Here is a 25260-nt window from a genome sequence, read left to right as displayed (position 1 = left end):
ACAGGGTGACAGAGGACTGTGGAGAAGCAGGCGCACCTGCCTGTCCAGTGAGAGTCGGCTCCTGCTTAGGCTCTTCAGAAATGTCTATGTGGGATTTGTAAGCTGGGGAGGAAAGTCATGTAAATTTTTGTCCTGAAACCTGCGATAGTATCCTCATTACACGTCAGATGTGATAACCAGTTGCCAGACTTCGGGCAAAGTTTTGCCACCTTAAACTCAGCCTGGCAGGATGGGCTGAAAGATAGCAGATCCTGCGAGAAATGAAGGATGCGTTGGTTACCTGCTGTGACATGCTGTCTCTGCCCCCATCCCGGGACGGCTACTTCCCTCTGTCCTCACCCCCTGTGCTTTCCTCCAACAGTGTCCAGTTTACCATGTCCCACGCCATCGCGTCTTCCATGTTGCCCTCTGGATCTGAGCTGTGGCCTGGGCACTGACATGCCAGGTCTCCTGGGGCAGGGGCTTGCCCTTTGAGCCCTGGGAGCTCTTGGGCCTGTGTGTCCAGTACAGAAGCCACTGGCCACATGTTGCTATTTACACACAAATTAGTTAAATTTAAATAAATACAGACTCAGCTCGTCAGTCGCCCAAGGCCCACCCCCAGCTCCGTGGCCACCTCTGCCGATTCTAGCGCCGACTGTGGAGCTTCTCACCCTGGCGGGACGGTCTTTAGCCGGCGCCAGTGCAGGCGCCCTGTAGGGATGGGCCCAGGTGGAGCTGGTTCAGCATTTTATCCTCAAAATCTAGGATGTTGTAGGTGCTCAAGGATTATTTGTTGAATGAATAAATCTATATTTGTTTATTATACAGATGCAAATTGGGAACCAAATGTTAGTCTTGGAATTGTTACTTCAAGTCTGGCAAACGAAGTTTCATAATACCTTTTTTCTCTTTTTTCTCCTGTCAGGTATCATGATATTACTTGGTTTGATTTCAGGCCATTTGTGAGACTTTAAATCTTCCGAAAATGGCAGCCCTGGTGCGGCCCATCCCAGGAGCTCTCGGCCATTGCTGATGGCAGAAACCAAGCTGGCTCGCAGTTCACTTGCAGCCCCTGACTGTCAGCCCAGCCCGTGTCACCCTGGCCATGGACGGTGCAGCGGCCGTACAGGAAGCCCTGCTGGAGGACAGACCCGGCAGTGGGATCTCAGCTTGCCCCGAGGCCCCCCCAGAGCCCACTGGCTCCCTGACATCACTGGACCAGTGGGATGAAGCCCAGTGTAAGTCACCAGTTACTCTGTGTGCTGCTGACTTTCTGCCTTCAAACAGGAGAACGTGGGTCAGCGTGCATTTTGGAGGAAGCCTGTGGTGTCTAAGACCGTAATGAACTTTTTAATTCATTCAGAGTGTGTTTTTAGTAATCAGATGAGGGTTTGGTTTTGTTTTTTAGTTGATGCCAACCTTGAATCAAGCACCACGCGTGTTAAATAGAACGGGAACTTTGTGGAACTTTCTGCTCCAGCAGGACAGAGCAGCATGGTTACCGTTAAGGCTTCTGTAGGTCTTCACTGACACATCATTGTGCCCTAACATTCTACCTTTTTGGTTGGTTGCCAGAATTTTACTAACTGGGATCCAGAAATGGTCCACTAGTGATCTGAGGATTATTGGATCACATTTGCATGTTAGCTGATGTGTTATTTGTGCATCGGAAGTACAGGGTGAATTACCCACTCCATTCCATGCCCCTTCCTGGTCGGTGTGTGCTTGAAAATCGTTACCATGTGTATTTACTGATTTACTAGCAGAAACTGCATTCCTGTTCTTGTAAAACAGTGCTCAAGCACCTGAAACGGCTTTGCTGGTCACTGCTCCTTATACGCCGGGTGCGGCCAGTGTGGCTCGGCCCGAGACCAAGAGCTCTACAGTGGGACGGCTCCCAGGTCTGCCACTAACAGCAAGGAGCCCTCAAGCAAGATCCTTGATTTATCTCAGTCTCACTCTCCTCTTGAGAAAACGGAAAGGTGAATGGTACCTGCATCTCGGGATGGTCGTGCGGGCCCATGTGAAATGCAAGCACCTGGGAAGCACCCGGGAAGTGGTGCTGGCCGTGTGTGTGTCGTCATCGTTATTTGTTTATCCATAATTAGCCTTGTGTTTGGAAACAATCAAGTCTTATTATTTATTGGGCCTTCTTTTAGCTTTCTTTTAAAGTGCAATATGATGCTCAAAAAATGACTTTGTTTTGTAAACAGGAAGGTTTAGAGACTCTCCTAGATCCATAAGTAAGCCTGTCAGAAAGCAGAACTGACCCGATTAACTTGGATCTGAGATGCAGGATTCCTCCCCCGACCCCGACCCTGACCCCAGCAGGAGACTGAAGGGCTGTTTGTGTAAAACAACAGATGGTTGTTTCAGGGTGGTGGTGGGTCTCCCCGCTCTGCTTTTTGTCTGGGGTGCCCCGTTTATATTCTGGTTTTCCTTTCAGAGAGGCATGACAGTAGCTGTGTTAGTTGGGAGTCACATTTCAAGTGACAGAAACCCATTTTAAATTTGCTTGGGCACAGAGAGAACTTCCTGGATGCATACTGGGTACGTCATGAGAGCCAAGTGATGCTGACCCTGTGCGAGGCTGGGGCATTGCAGTGCTGGGGCCCTGGCACCTGCCTGGAAGCCCCTCCACACGTCTCCCTGGCTCTTTGGCTGCCAACTGGCCGGTCTGTCACGGGGAGAGTGCTTTCTTTCTAGTTTCCTTTTGGCACAGAAATAGGTTTCAGTTAGAGCATAAACAAGTCTACTCGTAACAGTGTTAGTGGAGGAGAGTGAGCTTGGTAGCCGTGTATAGTCACCACTGGTCAACTTGGCTTTGTATCCGTCAGGTGTTTGTCAGCCATGAGCACGGACTCTGGGTTCTGCGCTCAGCTTTGCCATAATCGTTCTCAGCAGCTATTCTGACTCTGCCTTTGATTTCTCATTTGGAATCAGCCCGTTGAAAACGTTAGGCTGTGACACGGGCTAGCACTGCTGTTAACAACGCCTGTTAGAAACATCGTCAACTGGGTTTTAAGCATGTGTGAGGTTTTTTTTGCTATTTTTTAAAAAACAGACTTTCGTAAGATTTCTTGTTGGTCTTGTTTAAATGCAAAGGCAACATTACTACTTAAATTCCACAGCCGTAGCGCGGAGGGTGAGGAGGGCGTCCTGCAGGTGAGTGTGTCAGGCTCTGCGAGGTCGAGTGACTTGTCCCACCTCACCGCCCACAGGAGGGGACGATCCTGCTGTCCTCTCAGAGTGAACAGATCCATGGCATGTGGAGATTGCTCACGTATCTAGATCCCCTCTTGTCCTGCTTGAGTTGTTAAAACCGTGATGGCCCAGCACACCCTCTTTTCCAGGTGCCGGTGTCGAGGTAGACAGAGCTTCAGATGAAGGAGGAAGCCAAGGGGACACCTGTCTGAATGGGCCGGCGCCACAGTTCCCAGACCCTCCGCTGTCAGTGGGTCCTGAAGCCTCTCCAGGTGTGGCTGATTTCCATGACAACCTAAGGAAGTCTCAGGGGACTAGTGCTGAGGGCAGTGTTAGAAAAGAAGCTTTGCAGTCCCTCAGACTCAGTCTTCCTATGCAAGAAACGCAACTGTGTAAGCATCTTCCCACTGGGCTCTTCCCCCCTCTCCCCCCACCCCCGGGCCCTTGTCACCCACCATCCTTCAGAGGCACAGGCCCTGCACCCCCCTTCCATTTGCTGTTTTATCACTGTGGTGGGTCGTACATTTAACAGTTAGCTCCATTTCAGAGACAAGATACACTTCATCATGGCCTGATGGTGACTTGGGCTTGAGGCCCAAGTTTAAAGGGCCTGTGCATGCGTGTCTTTTGTCACCCTGGGTGGTGAGCAAGCAGCCAGTGGGGTTTTGATCTTGACAGTTACACTTTTTTTTTTTTTTTTTTTTTTGCGGTACGCGGGCCTCTCACTGCTGTGGCCTCTCCCGTTGCGCAGCACAGGCTCCGGACGCGCAGGCTCAGCGGCCATGGCTCACGGGCCCAGCCGCTCCACGGCCACGGCATGTGGGATCTTCCCGGACCGGGGCACGAACCCGCGTCCCCTGCATCGGCAGGCGGACTCTCAACCACTGCGCCACCAGGGAAGCCCGACAGTTACACTTTGAAGGCTTTCTTTTATGAGTTAATCAGTGTACATTTGTGCAATCCCTGGGGATTCATGGGTGAACAAGTTGCAAACTGGCAGCCTCTGAGCCCTAGAAACCTCCAGGCCTTTTGCTAACATGTGGGTTTTCATACACAGGCTTGTGTGATTTTACTTAATGGGATCATTTCACACGTGCTGTTTTTAAGCCTCATCCTCCCTTTAGTACCTCCTCCCCTCCCCTCCCGTCCAGGTCAGCCACATTCTCACATAGTCCTTTACAGGCGTCTGGAAACAGCCAGGTTTGGGGGTCGTTGTGTTTTAAAATGGGGTTAATGTCCCTCACATTACTGTGTGCTTTCCTCACCTAGCTTTATCACATGGATATTGCCCCGCATCAGCTGATCAGCTGATGCAACTCCGTATCTATTCTCTTAAGGCTGGTAGGAGCCCCGCGTGTGGCCGGTAAGAGCCACGTGACCAGTACTGCAGTGAGCATCTCCCCATGCATGTTTGCAGCATTGGTGCTTTCGTTTCTGTGGGCTCCACCCTAGAAGCAGAATTCATGGTCAGAAGCAACAGCTGTGTTTGCCTCCATCATGTGTGGTCACATTGCCAGGGCGCTGATGCCCTGTGAGAGGACACAGAGGCTGTTTCCTCTGAGTCTACCAGTCTGATGGGTGTGCTGTGATGCTGCCTTGATAGTTTCACTTGCAGCTCCCACTTCCCTGGTTACTAGAGGGTTCTTCACAGGCATTATTTTGTTAGGGCCACAGCGTACTTTAAACATCTCTGTAAACTGACTGTTAGCATGTCAGCCAAGATGTTGTGTGAAATCCTGGGTCCTGACCTGAGGGGTGTGTTAGCTCTGGCCCGAGGTACCCACCCGGCTCGCCTGCCCCCAGCCCAGCCCCGAGGCCATGTCTCTGGTGCTGCGCTTGCTGATTTGGGTTCCCTGCCTGAGGCCACAGCTCCTAGGTCTCTGCTGTCTGGACCACTCAGCGTTGTGAAAAGTATGAGAGACCTCTCGAGTGATGAGTGCACAGTTAGTGACAACACTGCTGAATTCCTAGTGAAATGCAGCAGCAGCTACGTACCTCCTAGGATCCACAGTTGAAGATGCTTCCGCCCATAAAGGGGCTCAGTTACGGCGTTTCTCTGCTCCCGTCAGCCTGCTGTCTGACCCCCCTGGGGAGACCTGGGGCTCTCCTCCCTTTCACTCGCTGTTCGGCCCTTTTCTTACCCAAAGTGAAAGGTTTGGATTTTAGATATTTAAAATTTTGTTATTAGCCAGAAAGTTGTCAGAGTAGTTCCCCTCCTGTCCTTGAGCAGAGACCCTGGACTGGAGTCGCCTCGGGCAGGAAACTGAGGTGAGGGGCCCAGACATAACTGCATGAAGAAGGCGAGTTCAGCGGCCGTTGTCCAGTCAGGATTGCTTCTCACGTTCCTCTGTACTGTCAGGGAGCGGACTTGGAGCTTGGTGAGAACCTCAGAACACTCACACTGGCACCAATTTCAAGTTCAGTTCTTTTGTTACTAAAAGGCACAGGTTGCCCGTGTCCTGTTTTATTTATTTATTTTTTAAATTTCAGGCTAAATATATATTAATTAATTTTATTTATTTTTGCTGTGTTGGGTCTTCGTTTCTGTGCGAGGGCTTCCTCTAGCTGTGGCAAGTGGGGGCCACTCTTCATCGTGGTGCACGGGCCTCTCACTATCGCGGCCTCTCTTGTTGCGGAGCACAGGCTCCAGACGCGCAGGCTCAGTAGTTGTGGCTCACGGGCCTAGCTGCTCCGCGGCATGTGGGATCCTCCCAGACCAGGGCTCGAACCCTTGTTGTTCCCTGCATTAGCAGGCAGATTCTCAACCACTGCACCACCAGGAAAGCCCCGCGCGTGTCCTGTTTTACCAGCCGGGTGCCCATAGGGGGCGATGCACTCGTGGCACGAGCACGGCCCCTGTGCTTGGCCAGTGTGTCTGCCACCAGGTGGGTCCTCTCTGTGGTCAGTGTCCAAGGCTCGCAGTTTTCTCTCCATCTGCAAACACTTCTTTCAACCTAGACAGCCGTGTGTCGTTCAAAGCTAAATCGTATCGGTAATAAAACACAAAACAGCCAGGCTGCCGTTCTGATTGGTCCTCTGTACCCTGGTGCATTGTGAGTTTCTAAATGGCCATTTCCCCACCTCAGGCTCAACAGAGGCTCCAGTGCCCCTGGAGAAGGAACAGCAGGTCCGACTGCAGGCTCGGAAGCAGCTGGAAGAGCAGCTCAGACAGTACAGGGCGAAGCGCCAGCAGGAAAGAGTGAGTCTCCCTCTCTCGGACGAGCTAGTGGAAAACCTCACGTGTGAAAAACAGCAATTGGTCAGACATAATTCCAGGATCTGCTGTTTATTTCTCTCTCGGGGGGGGTGGGCTTCTGTGCTTCTCTGCAAGGATCATTTTTGTCACGTAGTTCCCACCCTTTGGTTCCCACCCCGTCTGGTCCTTCTTCCCTCTAAGGCTGCCTTTAGAAAAGCAGGGGCAACAAATACTTGGGCAGAACTGCTGTCTGTGCTTGAGCGGCCAGTCCTGGGTTTGGCTTGTTTACTGTATAAGTGGCACAGTTTCTACTGAACTTTGCTGGGCAGTGTTAGAATATGTGCCACGCCCCACACATATGATAAGTATGTCCATATGCTTTGCTAAAATCAGTTGTGTTCAGGTATGAAACTCTCGTTAGGATACCAATGAAAGCAGTCTTTTTAATCACATCGAGTGACTCTAAGAAAGGGGGGTATGAAGGTTCATTTCACTCTTCATCCAAGTTTTCTGTGGACTTGAAAAATGTCAAATTAAAGGAATTTAAAACTAAACAAACTTAAAAAACGCTTTTGGGGATTGATTTAGTAGTGACGGGTCCTCATCAAGGTTGGCCATTTGTTTTCCCAAGAGAGAACCTTGGCTTTTCGAGCGTCGGGGCTCTGAAGCCAATGTAAACGGACTGGAAGGGACAGCACCAGGCTCTGCACTGACAGAGGCTCCCACCCGGTCAGGGGCTTCTAGGGATCTGTCCAGATGGCCTGCCAGAAAACATTACAATGCTGGTCAATAGTCAGTAGTAATTACGTGTGCTAGGCACTGTGTTAAATTCCCCACGGACTTCATAGTGAGGCTCGGACAGGTAAGGAACTTGCGGTAAAGTAGCAGAGCCAAGATACAGACCAGACAGTGTCTGTGTGCCGAGCTTGTCCACAGCTTGCCTCCCAGGGGTTTGCACCACAAGTCAAGCTCTGCCTGGGTCATCCAACGTTAGGCAATGTGTCAGGAGTTCAGTGTGAAGTTTCACATCATTTCCCATCTTTAAAAATTATATGCATGCATATATGTGTATAAAACCTTAGCCTCAGTAAGATAACTTCTGTCCAGCTGCTGGGCTCATCACACACTGGTCTGAGCAACCTGACAGGCCCACGTGCTTGGTCACTCCGCCTTCCCCGCCCCACGCCGCACTAAGGAAGGCAGGCAGCAAGATGCCGGCTACTTTGGCCCCCACCTGTCCCCAGCTCTGGAGACCCTCGGGGCAGGGCCGGCTGAGGAGAGTGCAGCCTGGCAGGTGCCGTCCTCATGCAAATCGGCATCTGGGTGGGTTCTCCCCATGACCCAGGGGAGCTCAGAGCTGAAGTGACCGCCAGTGCCCCCGGCTGAGCTGGGACTTGAACCTGCCTATCTGAGCACAGAGCTGTGCTCTCCACTGCTGTGCTTGTGACCCATCAGCATGGCCTGTCGGTTCATGGAGTAGCATAAACCGAGTGAGGTTTTCTTTAAGAGTACAGGTTAGTTCAAAATGGGAGAATCTGTTGATAGAACTCATCATAATGGTCGTTCCATGTGGCAAGACTTAATGACCATCTCAGTAGGTGCTGAAAAGGTATTTGATAAAACTCAGAATTCTCGATTCAAAAAATGCAAAACAGGCAAGCAAAAACAAACTAGGAGTAGAAAGATACTTATTTAGGAATGTAGTTCAAACCTCATGTTTAAATGGTAGACATGATGGATGAAAGTCCTCCCCTGTTTGAGAGCATCTCCACGCATGTGCCTTCACGTAGAGGTGGTGATAATTTTTATGCGGGGGAGCCCCCTCTCTGCACTGCTCTTCACACGACCTTTCTCACTCCCCTGTCCTTAGCTCCTTCTCCATCAACACAGTGGAGGCCCTCCTCATCCTTCGTGACCACGTGTATGTACCAGCATTGCATTAACCAACCCATAGTGATTGACTTTAGGTGGTTTCTAATTTTTTGAAATTGCAAACAATGTTGCAGGGAATGTTTTGTGTCTTGGTATACTTTTGTGGGTAAATCCTTAACTGTCAAATTATTGGGTAAAAGGCTTTATGTTAGTTGATATATATTGCCCTCCACGTAGGACGGACTGGTTTACATTCCGGTTAGCAGTCTGTGAGATCCTTGGTAGCATTAGAAATAATGAAAATTGAATGTTCGTCCTCTGATAGGTGAAAAAACCCAGTACTTCCTAACAGTCAGCGCCTCTTTGCGTGTTGGCTGTTTGGGTGTCTTTGTCGGTCTTTGTCTGTTTTTCTGTTGGTTGTCTTTTTGTTATGTTGGTACTGTATATGAGGAAGTTATCCCCTTCTAGTATTTTTGCAAACAATTTTTTCTTAGTTCGCCGTGACTTCTTTTCTGGCATACTTTTTGCTGCACATCAGTTTTTTTGTTTGTTTGTTTGTTTTTGGCTGTGTCGCGCAGCTTGCAGGACCTTAGTTCCCTGACCAGGGATCGAACCCGTGCCCACTGCAGTGGAAGCACAGTCTTTTTTTTTTTTAATTCAATTTAAAAAATATTTATTTATTTGGCTGTGCCAGGTCTTAGTTGCGGCACATGGGGTCTTCATTGCTGAGTGCAGGCTCTTCGTTGTGGCATGCGGGATCTTTAGTTGCCGAACGCGGGCTCTTTAGTTGTGGCATGTGGGCTCTGAGTTGCAGCATGCAGGACCTAGTTCCCTGACCAGGGATTGAACCCGGGCCCCCTCCATTGGGAGTGCGGAGTCTTAACCACTGGACCCCCAGGGAAGTCCCGGAAGTGCAGTTTTAACCACTGGACCGCCAGGGAATTCCCTGCACATCAGATTTGAATGTTTACAGTCAGAACTTTCAGTATTTGCTGTTACTTCTTTTGGGGTTCATGTCATATTTGAGAGGATCTCCCCGTTTGAAGGATATAAGTAAATTCACCTCTGTTTTCTTCTTATGCTATAAGTAAGAGATAGTATAAAAAGTATTAAAAAGTTGTGGTTTTTTTCTGTGTAAATCTAATCCACTTGCAATGTTTTGGATGGAGGTGAGAGGTGGGAGTGAGCCTCTTTGTGGACAGCTGGCCAGTTATCTCAAATTGCTTATTTTGTAGTCTCTCTTTTCCCCACTGGTTGGAATGCTACCTTATTGTGGTGCTTCTTAAATATCTATAGACCCCACCTATGCTTGGACCAGTTCCTGGGCTGTGTTCTGTGTCATCAGCCCACCTACTCTTTTCTCATTCTCAGTGGATCTAATCATGGCAGCTTTATAGTGTGTGTTACCATCTGGGAGGCCTGGCATGTCCAACGCACCACGCCCCTAACTCTTCCTTGCTGCTCTGGCTCATTTATCCTTCCTCTTGTATCCCAGCATCGTTTTGAGATGCTCCTCGCCCACCTTGTTCCTTGCCACTTTGGGATTGCACTAACTTTGTAGAGTAACATAGAATATTAATCGTAAGAGAAAGTCATGTTGATTCAGCGCCAAGGAATGGTGTCTCCCCTCATCTCCAGCCTCATTCAAGGCCACTTGGGAAGTTCTAGCTAACATGAAGATATGAGAAAAAGAAGTAAGAGATATAAATATTGAAAAAATAGGAGAAATGTTATTTGCAGGTGTTGGTAACACCTTGGAAAAATGCTGGAGAATCAACTGAAAATTGCTATCATTATAAATTTATAAAAATATAAAATTATTAAAGTAATTGGGGTTTAGAAATTGTCAGTTTCAAATACAAATATGAAAAGTCAAGTTGTCCTACTATCACCAGTTATGAAATTAGTGGGAAAAGATAATATTTATAATATCAACAAAATAACAAAATATCTAAGTATTAAATTTAAATGACAACAAAAATGGTTTAGACTCTAAAACACTACATAACTTCCTCTGTTGAGGGTCAGGCAACAGATATAAATAAATGGGGGGAAGTGGCTCATTATCCCCTCAGTAATTATAAATTTAAGGTAGTTCTAATTCAACAGGACTTTTTTCTTAACTTGAAGAAAAATTTCAAGGTTTATGTAAAAGAATTATCATGGGAGGATAGCCAGGAATATTGTGTGAAGCAGATGTGAGGAGGAAGGACGTGCTCTGGTGGGTGTTTGGAAACGCCGTCGGGTCAGAGTCAGGCGTGCGCTTGGCTCTCACCCGGGGCCCCGTGGAGGCAGCGAGTCACAGAGCACGGGACGCCCGTGCCGCGGCCGCGTGCAGGGAGCCCTCGTTGCGTAATCGGCGTGGCCTCTCTGGATGGCGATTTCTGAATGCTGCTTGTCAATTTTAAACATAATTTTTGTACTTTCTTTTCCTTCTCAGTCAAGTCAACCTGTAACTAAAACGAGACTTTTTAGCACACTTGATCCTGAACTCATGTTGAACCCAGAAACCTTACCGAGGGCCAGTGCCGTGGCTATGACCAAAGAATATTCCTTCCTGCGCACCAGCGTCCCTCGGGGGCCGAAGGTGGGCAGCTTAGGGCTCCTGGCACATCCTAAGGAGAAAAAAAGTTTCAAATCAAGCAAAATTCGGTCTCTGGCTGATTACAGAACTGAAGATTCAGACGCTCGGAATTCTGGTGGAAATGTTCCGGCTCCGGACTCTGCCAGGGCCTCCCTGGAGCAGAACCGAGGCAGTGGGACGTCAGTGGTGTCTGAGCTCAGCCTGTGTCCCGAGGCCGATGACCGCCTGGAGGATGCGTCCCTGACGGGGGACAATGTGTCCGAGGCTGACGGGACCGAGAGTGACAGCTCCTCCTATAGCAGCGTCTCTGCCCGAGGGACGGCCGGCCTTCCAGTGAACACGGGGGGCGTGCGCCAGGCCCCCTGTGGGGTCAGCAGCCAGGAGATCGCCGCCAGCGCGCTGGGCCAGCTGCCCTCCATCTCGGATGTCCTCCAGGCCGCAGCCGCCGAGCGCCAGGAGCAGAGGCAGAAGGTCAATGGGGAGACGCGGCGCCGGGCTGACAGCATCTGCAGCAGGTGGGTGACGCCGGGCCTGCGAGGCACTGCCTTCCTCTCCGAGTCCCTCCTTGGTCTTTAATGCTTCATTTATATGCACTCTGTCTCTTTGTAAGAAGTGGAATTGGGTCGAATGAGTAATCACCTGCAGTGTTAAGATATTCTGCCTTCCAGGATCTGTGTAGACCTGTCTCTAAAACTGCACAGATGTGATGGGGGCTCATGTCTCCATGAGGACATTCTGGCCATGTGGTGGCTGAAAAGGCCATGCTGTGGGCGGGGGTGTATCGGTAGCATTCCTAAGAGCTTTGGCTCGCTACCTAAATCTTTTTTTTTTTTTTTTTGGCGGTACGCGGGCCTCTCACTGCTGTGGCCTCTCCCGTTGCGGAGCACAGGCTCCGGACGCACAGGCTCAGCGGCCATGGCCCACGGGCCCAGCCGCTCCGCGGCATGTGGGATCTTCCCGGACCGGGGCACGAACCCGTGTCCCCTGCATCGACAGGCGGACTCTCAACCACTGTGCCACCAGGGAAGCCGCTAAATCTTTTTTACTTACTTATTTTTTTTTAATTGGGGGAGAGGAGCAGAGGGGTGTGGAATTTGGAGAGTATGGATGGTGTAAAGGAAAGACAATGATCGGTCATCTTCCCACTGCCTGATCCTTTGTGCCTTTATCCTCCAGCGTGTCCATGGAAAGCTCTGTTGCTGAAACTCATGATGAAATGTTGCAGGTTCTTAAAGAAAAAATGAGACTCGAAGGACAGCTGGAAGCTTTATCATTAGAGGCTAGTCAGGTAATGGAGATTTGATGGATGTATCAATGTGCCATGTCTTTGAGAAGAATGTGCAGCTCCTGTTCGTGCGTACAGCTTTACACGTGTCTTTAGGAATAAGCTTCAGCAGCAGCAGCAGCAGCAGCGCAGCAGCTTCGTCTTCTGTAGCTGTACATTTTTGTCCACTTGATTTGTCAGCCACAGAAAGAGGTGTGCTGGTTTTCCGCTCTGTGTGGTTTCTCCTTGTATCTCCGTCAGGATCTGCCTGGGAGGCTTCCTAGCTCTGCTGTCAGAGACCTAACAGTCCATGGCAATGAAATCTTCGGGGTGGATTTCACCTTTTTATGGCCTGGTGAAATTGTCATCTTTGCCCCTTTAGTACTTCTTTACTTTTTCTGATACGAATTTTGCTTTGTCTGGTTAGCATATGCCTAAAGAATCGTTTTCCATCCCTTAATTTTCAGCTTTCCGATCAACAATTAGAGTAACTCAGTTCAGCTGCCTTTGATCCTCTGCACTTGGCACGGAGACGGGGGAGAGCACAAAGCACTGGGGGGTGTGAGATCGAGGCAGGGGGCTCTCCCTTCCCCTCAGGAGCCTGCGCTGTGCGGGCGGGGGAGCCGTGCACACGAGAGTGCTTGCTCTGCTGAATGTGCTTCTCACGTCTGATGACTTTTTTGTTCACACGGTCCTGGGACACAGACTCTGTACATAAAACTCTAAACTGAAGAGGTGATTACCGAGGTGTCGGGGTTAATTTTAGTTGCACACGATTTTCACTTTGTCCTCCTGTAGAACGTGACCTCAGCAAGTGCATGTCCACCTCCCCTGAGTTTGACGCCCTGAACAATCGAAGCACCTTAGCTGGCTTTTACTTTACCTCCTTATCCTCCTGGGATTTGATTTGCTCTTCAGTTGTGTCCAAGCCAAGATCTTTGTGGATTGTTACGGGTGCAAAACTTTTTGGTATTTCTGTGAATATGCTGATTATACTTATTACAAAATCTTACCGCGTTTGCTCAGTTAAGTCACTTTTTTGGGTATTCTTCCGTTTGTTGAATTTATTGTCTTCACGACATCGGTCTTCTGCTATTGCGTGTTGACGTGCAGCTGTCTGCTCTTCTTTGCATTTTGAAATCGCTGTACACACCCTGATAGGCTGACTTCAGGGTGGGTGGGAGGTGCTGATGAGTGGGTAGGGGTCGTGCCCTTTGCTCAGTGTCTGTTCTCAGCTGCCCCTGGGGCCTAGGGCTTCTCGAGGCCCCACCTCTCCTCTCCCTGCTGGGTGCCGCGGACAGTGGTCCCCGCGGCCCTGCCACGTAGCACAGACTGTGCCTCAGGCTGCTCCGTGGCCGGCAGGCCTGGCCGCAGCCCCTCCGAGCCTCTCCTGGGTAATGGCACCCTTCCCCCACAGACGTGTTCTGTGGATTTTGTTTTCCCCAGCTCTGAATCTGGCTGCTCTGCATCTTTTAGAGACCCCTCAGCACTCCGGGTATTCTTACACTGTGTGTTTGTGCATGCTTGTGCGCTTTTTTGTTTTTTGGACAAATATGTTTTCCAGCGTCCTTGTGGGTGAGTGGGTGCTTGCAGAGCTTTTCCCACGTGCTGTCCTGCCCAGGTGCCACCGTGCGGAAAGCAGGCAGACTCTGTATTCACCCCTCCTACCTCTTGCGCCTGTTTGGAGAAACCCCTTCTTTTTGGATAACTGTAATGCTAGAGGTGACTGAATGTTTTGGAAAACATGGTGCTTTCCTGTAAAGTTCACCTGTTGGACACGTTCCTCTGTCTCATTGGCTGTGTTTTGGCAGCCCTCTTAATACGCAGGGTGGAAGCGACTTATTTTCCTGAATGTCAGCGTGGCTGTGTGTGGGTCTTTCCAGGCACTTAAAGAAAAGGCCGAGCTGCAAGCGCAGCTGGCCGCCCTGCACACGAAGCTGCGGGCACAGCTGGAGCACAGCCACAGCAGCCAGCAGAGGCAGGACTCGCTCAGTTCGGAGGTGGACACCTTAAAGCAGTCTTGCTGGGACCTCGAGCAGGCAATGAGCGCTCTGCAGAACATGCTGGAAGCCAAGAATGCTAGCCTGGCCTCCTCCAACAGCGACCTGCGGTTGGCAGAGGGGCAGTACCAGAGACTCATGGCCAAAGTGGAGGAGATGCAGAGGAGCATCCTCAGCAAGGACAACACAGGTGAGCATCCCGCGTCTGCATGTCTGTCCCTCAGTCGCGCGCAGGCTCCCAGGGGCTGTGCCCCTGGTAGGGGTTGTCTCGTCTGCTCTGAGGACTGACCTTTGTCACATCAGTGTGCTGGGGGTTACCCTCCCTTCTGATTTATACAGGAAGTGTCCACTTGCCTAAAGTAGTGTTGTTTCTGGTTCAGCTTGAGGAATTCTGCACGTTTTTGCATGCGCATCAGGGGGGCGGCTTAGGTCTTAGAAATGGACTGTGGACCCCTGACTGTCAGAAGTAATCGTTTCCACTCTTCTGCCGTCTCAGTCCATTGGTGTTTGGGGGCTAGATCTGCCTGCTTATTCCAGAATTGCAGGCGCCGTTTAAAATATTTGAAAGCATCACTTGAGTAGTAGATCTTTATTTTCCCTTCCATAAGTTCAGGTTTTGGGTCTAGCTGGATCCCCGTGGGAACCCCCTCTGGAACCATAGACAGATGGAACAGTGGAGTCAGGGAACATTGCTGGTGGGCCAGGCACAGCGGACCTGTGTGTCCTTCCCTCGTGCTTTCTGCTCATCCTGGGGGCGCGTACTCCATTCCCAGAGCCCACGCTCCACACACGGCCGGCGCCAAGAAGTGTGGTCTGTGGGCTCACGACATCTCACTGTGCTGACGGGAGGAGGGGGAGAGGGGGTGGGAGAATGGCGCTCAGAGCCCAGGACGTGTCAGCCCAGACCCGGTCCTCCAGTGCAGGCTGCAGAGATGACGTTCTTGTCCCCAAGGTCTGGGCGTCTGAGCGACGTGAGTGGGGTGCGGCGGGGCTTCTGTGAAGGACCACGGTGTCTGCCGACGTGGAGTCTTGGCCGTAAGACTTGTGAGACGAGGTTTCAGGTCTGATGAAATAAAGGAAAAGTGACAAACCTCTGTGGCAAAAACTTTATCCAGATCCTGGGCGGGGAAAGCACCAGCTGAGAAATAAAACAGCCAACTGACTTTAGTCTCTGAGCATTTTATGGTACCCAATCCCTTAAGAAAATTATAAAATCCAAGAAGTTCTGTATTGCTCTGGGTTGCAAGGCATGGCCAGACCAGAGCTCGGCAGGCATCAGACTGACCTGCACCCAGCGCAGTGCCAGCCTCCCCACGCCTTGCTGTCGGTGTGTCTGCTGGCTGGGGGATTTGGGGATGCGGGGGAGATGCTCCTGTTGCCATCCTAAAGCCCCACTGCTCTGAGGCACATCTATCCCCAAGGATTTCACATCAGGGGTCATGGATCCTATCGTGTTTTTTTGTTCTATTTTAAAATTTTGGAAACTATCATTAGAATCATAAGTGTCTTCTTAAATACCTGGTGTAATTTATTTTTTAAATAATTGACTGGTTTTGTTTGTACTATGATTTGGGTTTCTGCTATGATTTCCTGTCTGCTCCCCTTCCTGCCCTGCCCTCAACAGTGTTGACCGTATCAGCAGACCAGCAGGGTTTAGTGTGTATACCATTCCTGAGCTTGTTGATGACTCACAGACGTCATCATGCCGAAGTCTTGAGCCAGAAAGCTCCCATGGCAACGTTGTGGACACACAGTCGATCTCATTGTTTGTAGATTTGCTAATTGTGAATTCTCCGATTCACGAAATGTATTTGTACCCCCACCAGTACTCACAGCTTTTTCTGGTCATTTGCAGATAGGTGCAGAGCAGAGAAGGGTTGCGGTCACCTGATGTGCAAAAAGGCTCAGCCTTCCTGGTTCAGCTCTTGTACCACAAGTGTCCTTTAATGGTCGATTTAGTGCCACGTTTTTTACATTTTTGTGCTTTTTGGGGTGGCTTTGCTCTTTACGATTAACCCCAAACACTGTGTGGTGTTCCTAAGTGCAGGAAAGCCGTGATGTGCTTTGTGGAGAAAGCATGGGTGATAGACAAGCTTTGCACAGGCACGAGGCACAGCGCTGTCGACTGTCAGTTCAGCGTTAATGAATCAAAAGCAAGTGGAGCAAGGTGTCTTTCAGCAGAAGCACACGCAAAACAAGGCTGTGTGTTGATCAGTTGATGAGCAGTGACCAGACCCTAACCGGGATGCCCGGGACCTGTGGCTCGGCGCTTGAGGTTGCATGTAAGGCGTCGTGCCGAGGAGGAGGGGACCCAGCGTGCGCCGCTGTCTGCGGAGCCGGCTTGACGGGACCTTTGGCGCGGCCGGGCTCCCCTGAGCGTCTCTGCTTGCTTGTTTCAGTGCATGACCTGCGGCAGCAGATGACAGCCTTGCAGAGCCAACTGCAGCAGGTGCAGCTGGAGCGCACTACGCTGACCAGCAAGCTGAAGGCGTCCCAGGCCGAGATTGCGTCCCTGCAGAGTGTCCGGCAGTGGTACCAGCAGCAGCTTGCTCTGGCCCAGGAGGCCCGGGTCCGGCTGCAGGGCGAGATGGCCCACATCCAGGTACAGCCCCTGCCGTGGCCAGCGGCTCATGCTGCACATCTGGTGTGAACACTTGCTTTTTCCCTAAATTGAAGCGACTTTTCTGAGTTTAGACTTCACCCATAGGTTGTTTGAAAATCTGCTGAGCACCCGTCTAGCCCACACCCCACCACGTGGGCAGGGAGGCCCTGCGGGGAGGGGTCACCGCCTTCTATGACCTTCTGACACAGGGAGTTTCACAGCTTCTGCTTGAGCATTTTAAGTACTAAAATCCCCCTCTCTGGGACGTCCTGTGTTCCTCGCTCCGAGTCGTACATCCCGTCCCCTCTCTGGGGTCGCCTTTTGTCGTTGGAACCCAGCTGTCAAATCCACACCTGCGGGGGTCTCGGGCCGCTTGCTCCCCGGCTCTCCTGCGCCATCACCGCCTCCTGTGGTGCATTTCTTACGTGCACAGAGCGCGGCACACGCCACCTCCTGGCAGAGCTCTCCAGCTGCCTGGTCACCAGATCCTCCCAGAGAACACTCATTTCCCATATCCTCGCTTTCTTCCTGCGTTGTTAGGGTACCAGAGTGTCAGCCTCTAATTCTGCGTGAGTGGGAACAGGTGTGAGTCCAGGTCTGCAGGGTGACCGGGGCCGAGGCATGCTCTCGGGAGCAGTAGGCAAGATGCTGAAATGCACTTTGCTCCAAATCTCAGTGTTTGGACTAATTGGACCGATTGTGAGGGTGCTGATGGTGCCTTGGTCAGCCTGTCTTCTTTTTGAATTTTGCTGTGGGTTTTATTTTATCTCCCCACTTTTTTTTTATCCAAGTAAAATATCGTACCTTTTTTGTTACAATATTCAAAACATTGAAACTTTACTTCTCAAGTAGAGGATGGATGTAAAGTACTAACTCCACCAAATCCTCCTTTTTAAAAAAATCTAAAGTCTACAAATATACAAAATAGAATTTTAGGGCTTCCCTGGTGGCGCAGTGGTTGAGAGTCCACCTGCCGATGCAGGGGACACGGGTTCGTGCCCCGGTCCGGGAAGATCCCACATGCCGCGGAGCGGCTAGGCCCATAAGCCATGGCCGCTGAGCCAGCACGTCCGGAGCCTGTGCTCCGCAACGAGAGAGGCCACGACAGTGAGAGGCCCGCATAACGCAAAAAAAAAAAAAAAAAAAAAAGAATTTAAAAAAATTTGTTGTATCTATTTTTAAAATAAATTTATTTATTTTTGGCTACGTTGGGTCTTCGTTGCTGCATGCAGGCTTTCTCTAGTTGCGGTGATCTGGGGCTACTCTTCGTTGCGGTGCATGGGCTTCTCATTGCGGTGGCTTCTCTTGTTGCGGAGCACGAGCTCTAGGCACGCAGGCTTCAGTAGTTGTGGCTCACGGGCTCCCGAGCGCAGGCTCAGTAGTTGTGGCGCACGGACTTAGTTGCCCCACGGCGTGTGGGATCTTCCCGGACCAGGGCTCTAACCCATGTCCCCTGCATTGGCAGGCGGATTCTTAAGCACTGCGCCACCAGGGAAGTCCTTATGTTGTGTATTTTTTAAGCTAGAGGACCTGGCTTAAATACGTCCTTAGCATAAATAAGCGTTTGTTCTACTTACCATGTGCTCGGAAATAATTGCAAGTCAATGCAATTTTGAAGCTGTCGTGCATTTATTTGAGGCATGAAATATTTAAAGAATCCAGATTTATATCCTGCGCTAAGTCAGAAATGGCATTTGGAAGACAGAAGTGGAGAAAGAGGCCAAGGGAATGGCAGTTTGAGAACCATAACTGCTTTTTTCAAATTCCTTTGACACCCAGGTCAGCGTTCCTTAATTACCGTGTGTGGTACATTTTCACCCTCTTTCTCCAGTAACATGGAAGCGTCCCAGGAATGTTCAGGTTGGAGAAGAACGCAGGGTAGTCTTTATTCTTTTGTTGCCTTGAGATGAAGTCCCGGCGAATGACGCCTTTCCTTGCTCTGGGCAGCTTCCATCTTAGACCCTGAAGCTCACAGCTTCTGGTCGCATTGGGCACCTGTAGGTCTAGGAGCGTTCGCGTCGGCTCTGGAAGGGACGTGCTCGCAGGTCTGCATGGCCTGGGTCAGACCGGGGCGGATGCCAGTGCCACTTCCTGGGAGTGGCCAGGGTCAGCCTGGTGCGTGACCAGGACAGTCGGGGACTGAGAGGGCAGGGCCTAAGGTGTGTCTGGCCGTGGGTCAGTTTATCTGATGGGCAGATTCCTGGCTGTCCCTGCCGCCCAGTTGAGGCCCCTAACCTCCGGACTCAGGGATGCCCCTTCAGTGGGAACTGTCACGTAGGTCTTACAACAGACCGCACCATCGTGGGGGTGATGAGCGCTGACTTCTGGGCTGCTGGCTGGCTCCTCTTAAGTACACAGAACACAGATGGCCTGTGTCACTCTGTGTCACAGAGTGTCATGGTGGCTGCCAGGAGGGTGGGCAGGGAGGCCCTGCGGGGGCGGTGGTCCTGGGGAGCGGCCCTCCCAGGGGCCAGCGCTGTACAGAGACCCTCACCCTGGTGGCCTCAGGGACTGGCTGGGCTGTGCTTGTGCTTGGAGTCTAGCAACCTTCGACTTGTGGTGTTTTTCTTTGAAGATTGGACAGATGAGCCAGGCGGGCCTCCTGGAGCACCTGAAGCTTGAGAATGTGTCCCTGTCCCACCAGCTGACGGAGACCCAGCAGAGGTCGATCAAGGAGAAGGAGCGCATTGCCGCCCAGCTCCAGGGCATCGAGGTGGGGCCGTGCTTCTGGGGCTGTGGGGTGTCAGTGTTGTCTTGGGGTTTGGGGGTTTGGGGTTTTTTTTATACGTAAACATTAGTACTACATACGTGCGTACGTATGCATATCTTTAAAAATACTCCTTTGAGCCATGTGCAGTGACTTAAGGTTTCGGGATTCTGTTCCTCGTGTTCCCTGTATGCTCATCCCCCCTCCCTCATCTCTGCACGCTCAGAGGTAACCTGGGCCTTCCTCTGAACTGCCTAGTTCCGGCCTCAGCCTGCGTTACCATTTCACGCTCCAACAGCCACGTGGACTGGTTAGGACCGTGTCCAGCCTCCTCTGTGGATTATCCCAGGGTAGGGAGATGCAGTGGCTTTGACCTGTGGTCTTTGTCAGCTGTGAGACCCTGGACTTAATATCTTAACTCTCTGGGCTTTGTTCCCTTTTCATTAAATATGGATAATAATACCTACTTAATAGGCTTGTTGGGAAAAGTAAAGAAGAAAAGGGGTACACGGCATCCTGGCATTGTGTACCGAGAACCTCACGGTCACACAGAAGGTTGGTGTTCTGTGACTGTGGTCTCCCATATCCCCGCTTATCTGCACGTGCTCCTTTGTCCTCACGGATGACGTGGATGATGAAAGACAGTTGTGTTGTGTCAAACACATGCTTCGAGGGCTCAGTGTCAAAGAACTAAAAAATTCTAAGTTATAAGCTAATGTTTTTCCCCTAAGAAAACTCCTAGATGTTGCGTCTTATCTACATAGTCAGGACGTAAGGAATGCCATATTTACCCCACGGCCCCTGGTCTCTAGTCTTACCAAGTGGCATCCGGAAGTAATCTTGTGGGACTTCCCTGGTGGTCCAGTGGTAAAGAATCCGCCTTCCAGTGCAGAGGACCCGGGTTCTATCCCTGGTGACGGAACTAAGATTCCACGTGCCGTGGGGCAACTAAGCCTGCGCACCACAGCTACTGAGCTCGCACGCCTCAACTAGAGAGCCTGCGTGTCGCAACGAAAGATCCTGCATGCCACGACTAAGACCCGATGCAGCCAAAAGTAAATAAATAATCTTTAAAAAAAAAAAAAAGGAAGTAATCTTGTGAAAGAGAATGTGCCGTGCATCACCCCGAACAGCCTGTCTTCACGCAGGTGGCGGCGGTGGCGGCTGTGGAGTTTCATTCACCACTTTATCCCAGTTCTTAAAACTGGGCTGTCTGCTTGCTTCTCTCTTCAGCCAGGCCCGAGGGTCAGCAGGGGAGCCACGGGTGGAGGAATCGGCTGGTGGCCTGTCTTGGCAGTGGGAGGGCACCAGCTTTCTGCCCCCGTCCCCTCGGGCCCTCTCTCTGTGGGTCATGGACAGGATGGTGACGGGGACGATGGCCTCTCTCCAGGGTGGTGGGCTTGCCCGCCGAGGCTGTAGCTACAGGTTATCCTGCTTTTTAAAAAATGCTCTGTCTTCTGGGCCCAGGCTGACATGTTGGACCAGGAAGCTGCCTTTGTGCAGATTCAGGAGGCGAAGACGATGGTGGAGGAGGACCTGCAGAGGAGGCTGGAGGAGTTCGAAGAGGAGAAACAGCAGCTGCAGACGACGGCGGCCTCGGCGGCGGCCCTGGAGCAGCAGCTGGAGCAGGCAAGCCCCTCGGGCGCTCTTGTCGCCGCCCTGGGGCCGCGGCCAGCCTCACGGGGCTCGTCGGCGCTGGTCTGTCCGTCACGTCGTCAGACCCGGCGGGGGTTCACTTCAGCTCGTGGTCTTCTGTGCCGCAGCTTTACGCAGAAGGCTGCCTCCAGAGCATCGTCCAGACCGTTTAAAACCCAAGCACGGAAGAAGTACAAACTCTTGGGACACGCGGTGTTTTCGTTCAAGCGCGGTTACGTTGACTACAGTTCCTTTTTTCCTAGGTGAAGCTGACTTTGCATCAGCGAGACCAGCAGCTTGAGGCTTTGCAGCAGGAGCACCTGGACCTGTTGAAGCAGTTCACCTCGACGCAGGAGACTTTGCAGAGCAGGGAGCAGGCCCTCGGGGCCCTGCAGCTACACCACGACGAGCTGCAGGCCAGGCTGGATGAGCTGCGGGGGGAGGCCGCCGCAAGGGACGACGCCATCCGTTTCCTGCAGAACGAGAAGATCGTCCTGGAGGTGGCTGTGCAGGCAGCCCAGAGCAGCAGGGAGGAGTTTGATAGAGAGGCAAGATGTCTGGAAGAGGGTGCCCAGGACACGTCAGCAACTTTAGAGCAGTTGACACAGGAATTAGCCGTCAAGTCCAGCCAGGTAATGCAGTTTGCTGTCACTTTTTTACGCGTGAAAATCACATATACAAGAAGTAACGCTGATTGTTTGGTCCTTTGTTTTGTTCTTTTTTTGAAACATGGAAGAACGCTTCCGGGGGGGGGCCCACAGCAGCTGATGGGGTACTTCCGGTCCTAGGTTAGTGGCTGGGTGTGTAGATACCTGGCTGGGAACTGGGAACCGAGTTGTTTGGGGCTTTGAAAGTAATCTGCCAAGAAACACCAGCTTCAGTGCACCTGTGAGGAGGAGCTCAGACCTGGGAGAAGCAGCGTGGGGCTTTGGTTCTTTCCTTCCTGACTGCCTGACCCAGTGCAACGCCCTGGACGTGTCGGCATGCCGGTGGGTGAGGGTGGGAGACGGCCGAGGGTCCGGGTGTGTGCGCACGTGACCTAGCACGCCACACCCGGGAGCTGCCATGCTATGATGTGGGTGAACAGTAAACAAATACAGACGGAACGAGAAAGCTGCAGGGTGTGGAGGAAGTAGAGTTAGTGTCGGGAGTGGTTTTGTCTTCGAATCCAGCTCCATGAGCGTCGAGGACAAGAGGAAGTCGGCACGTTTTCCCTCCAGGAAGTAGGTGCGATTTCTCTTCAGGTGCTGACCCGTCTGTACCCTTCTAGGACAGGAGGCACAGAGGCAGGTCTGTGCACCCGTGTCCCCCTGAGGCACAGGGCCCTCCCGGAGCCATCCGTGTAATGTCTGCACACGTGTCCCTCACAGGTGGAGCACCTGCAACAAGAAGCTGCCTCCCTGAAAAAGCAGGCACAGAAGACAAAGGAGCAGTTTCTTCAACAGAAGGTGAGAAGGTGGGGTTAGCTTGCTTTCTGTGAAACAAGTGCATGAAGAAAATCCTGTACGTTTAATCTCTTCACTGGAAGGAAACAATTCAAGAGGAAGGTAACAGCTAGACTCCAGCTTTTTTAAGAGACCTCACTGATTCTGAGACACACTCCTCACCCCTCCCGTTTTTATGCTTCTGAAGTCAGGTGCATTTTCAGGGTGGGGTTGGCATCCGGCTCATGCGGACATGCGCTGCTGGGGCATCAGAGTGAGTGCGTGCTGCTTCCACAGCGGCCGGGACTCCCGCGTAACGTTGCTTTGAAAAATGTCGCCCCACGACCCAGCACTGAAATAAGGCTCTTCACATTAGTGAAGCTGGTTCTGCTGTCTGAGGAATGAGTGCAGAGCGCCACCAAGGGTCTGAGGAAGGGGCAGCCGAGGGCGTTGTAAGCGGTGGTGGGTTTTATCACTTGAGATGCGAGCGGAGTGCCTGTCAGAAGCCAGGCAGGGCAAGTGGAGTGGGAAGGAGTGGCCGCATTCCCCCGAGGAAGTGAAGCAGTCAGGCCCCCAGCGGCTGGCATGGCTCCCCTGTCCATTACCCAGTCCTGTTTAGGTGTGTGTCTCAGTGAGTGGTATCACGGATTTGGTGAAATACGTATCTTCAGCCCCAGAAAGTTATATAGATAAGTGGTGAGCATTTTTGTTTAAACGGCTTGACCCCTTGGAAGACCCGCCCCGCGGGCTGCAGCTTCCGGCCTGTTGGGCAGGTGATGGTGGAGGCCTACCGCCGGGACGCCACCTCCAAAGACCAGCTCATCGGCGAGCTGAAGGCCGCAAAGAGGAGGCTGGACTCGGAGGTGAAGGAGCAGCGGCAGGAGGCCGTCAGACTTCAGGGGGAGAAGAGGGCCGCGGAGGTGCAGCGCTTGCACCTGCAGAGGGAGGCGTCGCAGGCCCGTCAGCAGGTGGTGGATCTTGAAGGGCATCTCCAGTCCACGCAGAGGGAGCGCGACGAGATGGAGACGCACTTACAGGTCTGGGGACGCCTTTGACTTGTGAAGGTTCAGCCGAACGGGCCTGGGGCTGTACGGTGGGTGGGGCGGGGCCTGTGGAGCTCAGATCCAGGCGGAGGAGAGCTGTGGGGGGGGTTCCTGAGATGGTCCGAGCGGGCGTTTGAGTGGGCGCTGGAGAGAGGCAGCAGGGGGCACGGGGACGTGGGCTGGGCCGCCTGCAGCAGCTGCTTTGGGCTCCGGGCTTTAAGGGCGGTGGGGCCAGATTTGCTGTGCACGCACCAGGGCCCCCATGGCCGGCGGAGTCTGTGAGAGACAGTGGTGGCTGTGCCGCTGAGGGTGTCTGGCACGGGGCCAGGGAGAGGGAGCCCTCAGGCCGGATGCCTGCAGCTGAGGAGTGTTTCTGAGGCAGGCGGCAGACCTGGGGAGAGCTATGGCAGGGTGTCAGACTGAGGGCTGCATCTTAACGTGTGACGTGTCAGAAGTCCCACGGAGGGCCAGGCAGGGTCCAGGGAGGCAGGTAGGCTGGAGGCCGCAGCTGAGAGCCATGAGAGTGCAGGCAGGACAAGAGGGCCCGGAGGCTGTGGGGAGCCAGGGGCTGGTGGGACCCCTGCAGCTGTGGGACGCAGGGCTCGCGGCTGCGAGGGCCGAGCCGGTCCTGGGGGGACGGTGCTCATTGCACAGGGAGAGACGGGGCAGCGGGCAAGTCCAGGAGGGGGGCGTGAGGCTACCCCGAGGTGCTGGGAGAAGCTGGGGAGGGGACCGGGCGGGAGCCGTCGCCTGAGGCGTTCTCGTTGGCAGCTCTTCCCGCCTGTCCCACCAGCGGCCTTGACACGGGTGGTGCAGGACCCTCGGCCTCCGTGCAATGACCGCTTATCGCGGGGTCCTTGGCCAGGGTCTTCCTCAAAGCCCGTGCCCTGCAAGGCGGCCTTGAGAGGAAGCCAGTCCCACATTTGGGCTTCAGGTGGAAGGCTTGGCACTCCTCATTTTGTCTCGTCCTCCCTTTATTTGAAGTCTTTGCAGTTCGATAAAGAGCAGATGGCTGCTCTTACGGAGGCCAACGAGGTGCTCAAGAAACAAATAGAAGAGCTGCAGCAAGAAGCCGCAAGGTACACGGGCGCGGGGTGCGTGCTGGCGGGACACCGGGCGGTGGCTGTGAGCCGTGCGGGCCCCCCAGCACTGTCTGTCCGGCCCTTGCCGGTCTACAACAGGTGGCCTAGGAAGTCAGAGTCCACGTTTAAAGCTGGAAAAGTGATTCCGTCGTGATCTGACGGTTACACGTGGCTGTGCTAACACATCCTTTCACAAACACTCCCCATTTGTTTTTGTTTTCATTTGACTTTTCGTGTCAAGCGCCTGTGGCAGCGCCCTTCGCACCCCCAGTGCACTGCCCAGGGTGGACACCTGTGCCCGTCCTCACCCGGCCCGCGCCAGGCCTTTCACTCCCATTGCGTGTCCCACACCACTCTGCTCTGTCAGCCGCTGATGTACTGTGAGCCTGAGTGTTGGGTTCCTCGCTGCTGGTCAGGAAGAGCGCTGGAAGCTTCCATTTGGTAGGAGAGGAGTCTTCTCTGTCTCCACAAGGTGGTTTAAGCAGCTCCGAGAGGGGAGCAGGACAGACGAAAGCACGGTGATGGGCTCTGTAGGGGATACCCACCGACCGCATCCTGGGGAGCTGGGTTCTGGGCAGCGCAGTGCTGGAGAGGGTGGCGCTGGGGGCAGATGAGGGTGGAGCTTGGATGGAAACGCACTTGGCCTTTGCTTGGTGTGGCAAGTG

At 52.5% G+C, this 25260-nt stretch overlaps 1 protein-coding gene across 2 annotated transcripts in view; it reads left to right on the top strand.

Moving 5' to 3' along the window:
- GOLGA3 (golgin A3) overlaps positions 1–25260 on the top strand; it is a 44988-nt gene that overhangs the window by 4797 nt on the left and 14931 nt on the right. The window contains exons 2-14 of one of the 2 annotated variants that reach the window (XM_079942407.1): positions 908–1220; positions 3336–3458; positions 6273–6385; positions 10695–11353; positions 12015–12126; positions 13986–14292; positions 16502–16704; positions 19280–19417; positions 20879–21040; positions 21310–21678; positions 22417–22494; positions 23244–23507; positions 24498–24592. In XM_079942407.1, the coding sequence (XP_079798533.1) occupies positions 1088–1220; positions 3336–3458; positions 6273–6385; positions 10695–11353; positions 12015–12126; positions 13986–14292; positions 16502–16704; positions 19280–19417; positions 20879–21040; positions 21310–21678; positions 22417–22494; positions 23244–23507; positions 24498–24592 (2756 nt within the window). In that variant the 5' untranslated portion in view covers positions 908–1087. Of the gene's footprint in view, positions 1–907; positions 1221–3335; positions 3579–6272; positions 6386–10694; positions 11354–12014; positions 12127–13985; positions 14293–16501; positions 16705–19279; positions 19418–20878; positions 21041–21309; positions 21679–22416; positions 22495–23243; positions 23508–24497; positions 24593–25260 lie in introns of both variants that reach the window. The other variant, XM_079942406.1, reaches the window with a different exon arrangement.

This window comes from Stenella coeruleoalba, assembly GCF_951394435.1.
Source record: "Stenella coeruleoalba genome assembly, chromosome: 14".
NCBI lineage: Eukaryota > Metazoa > Chordata > Mammalia > Artiodactyla > Delphinidae > Stenella > Stenella coeruleoalba.
The sequence above is the reverse complement of the archived record's forward strand: the minus strand, read 5'-3'. Positions and strand labels throughout refer to the sequence as shown.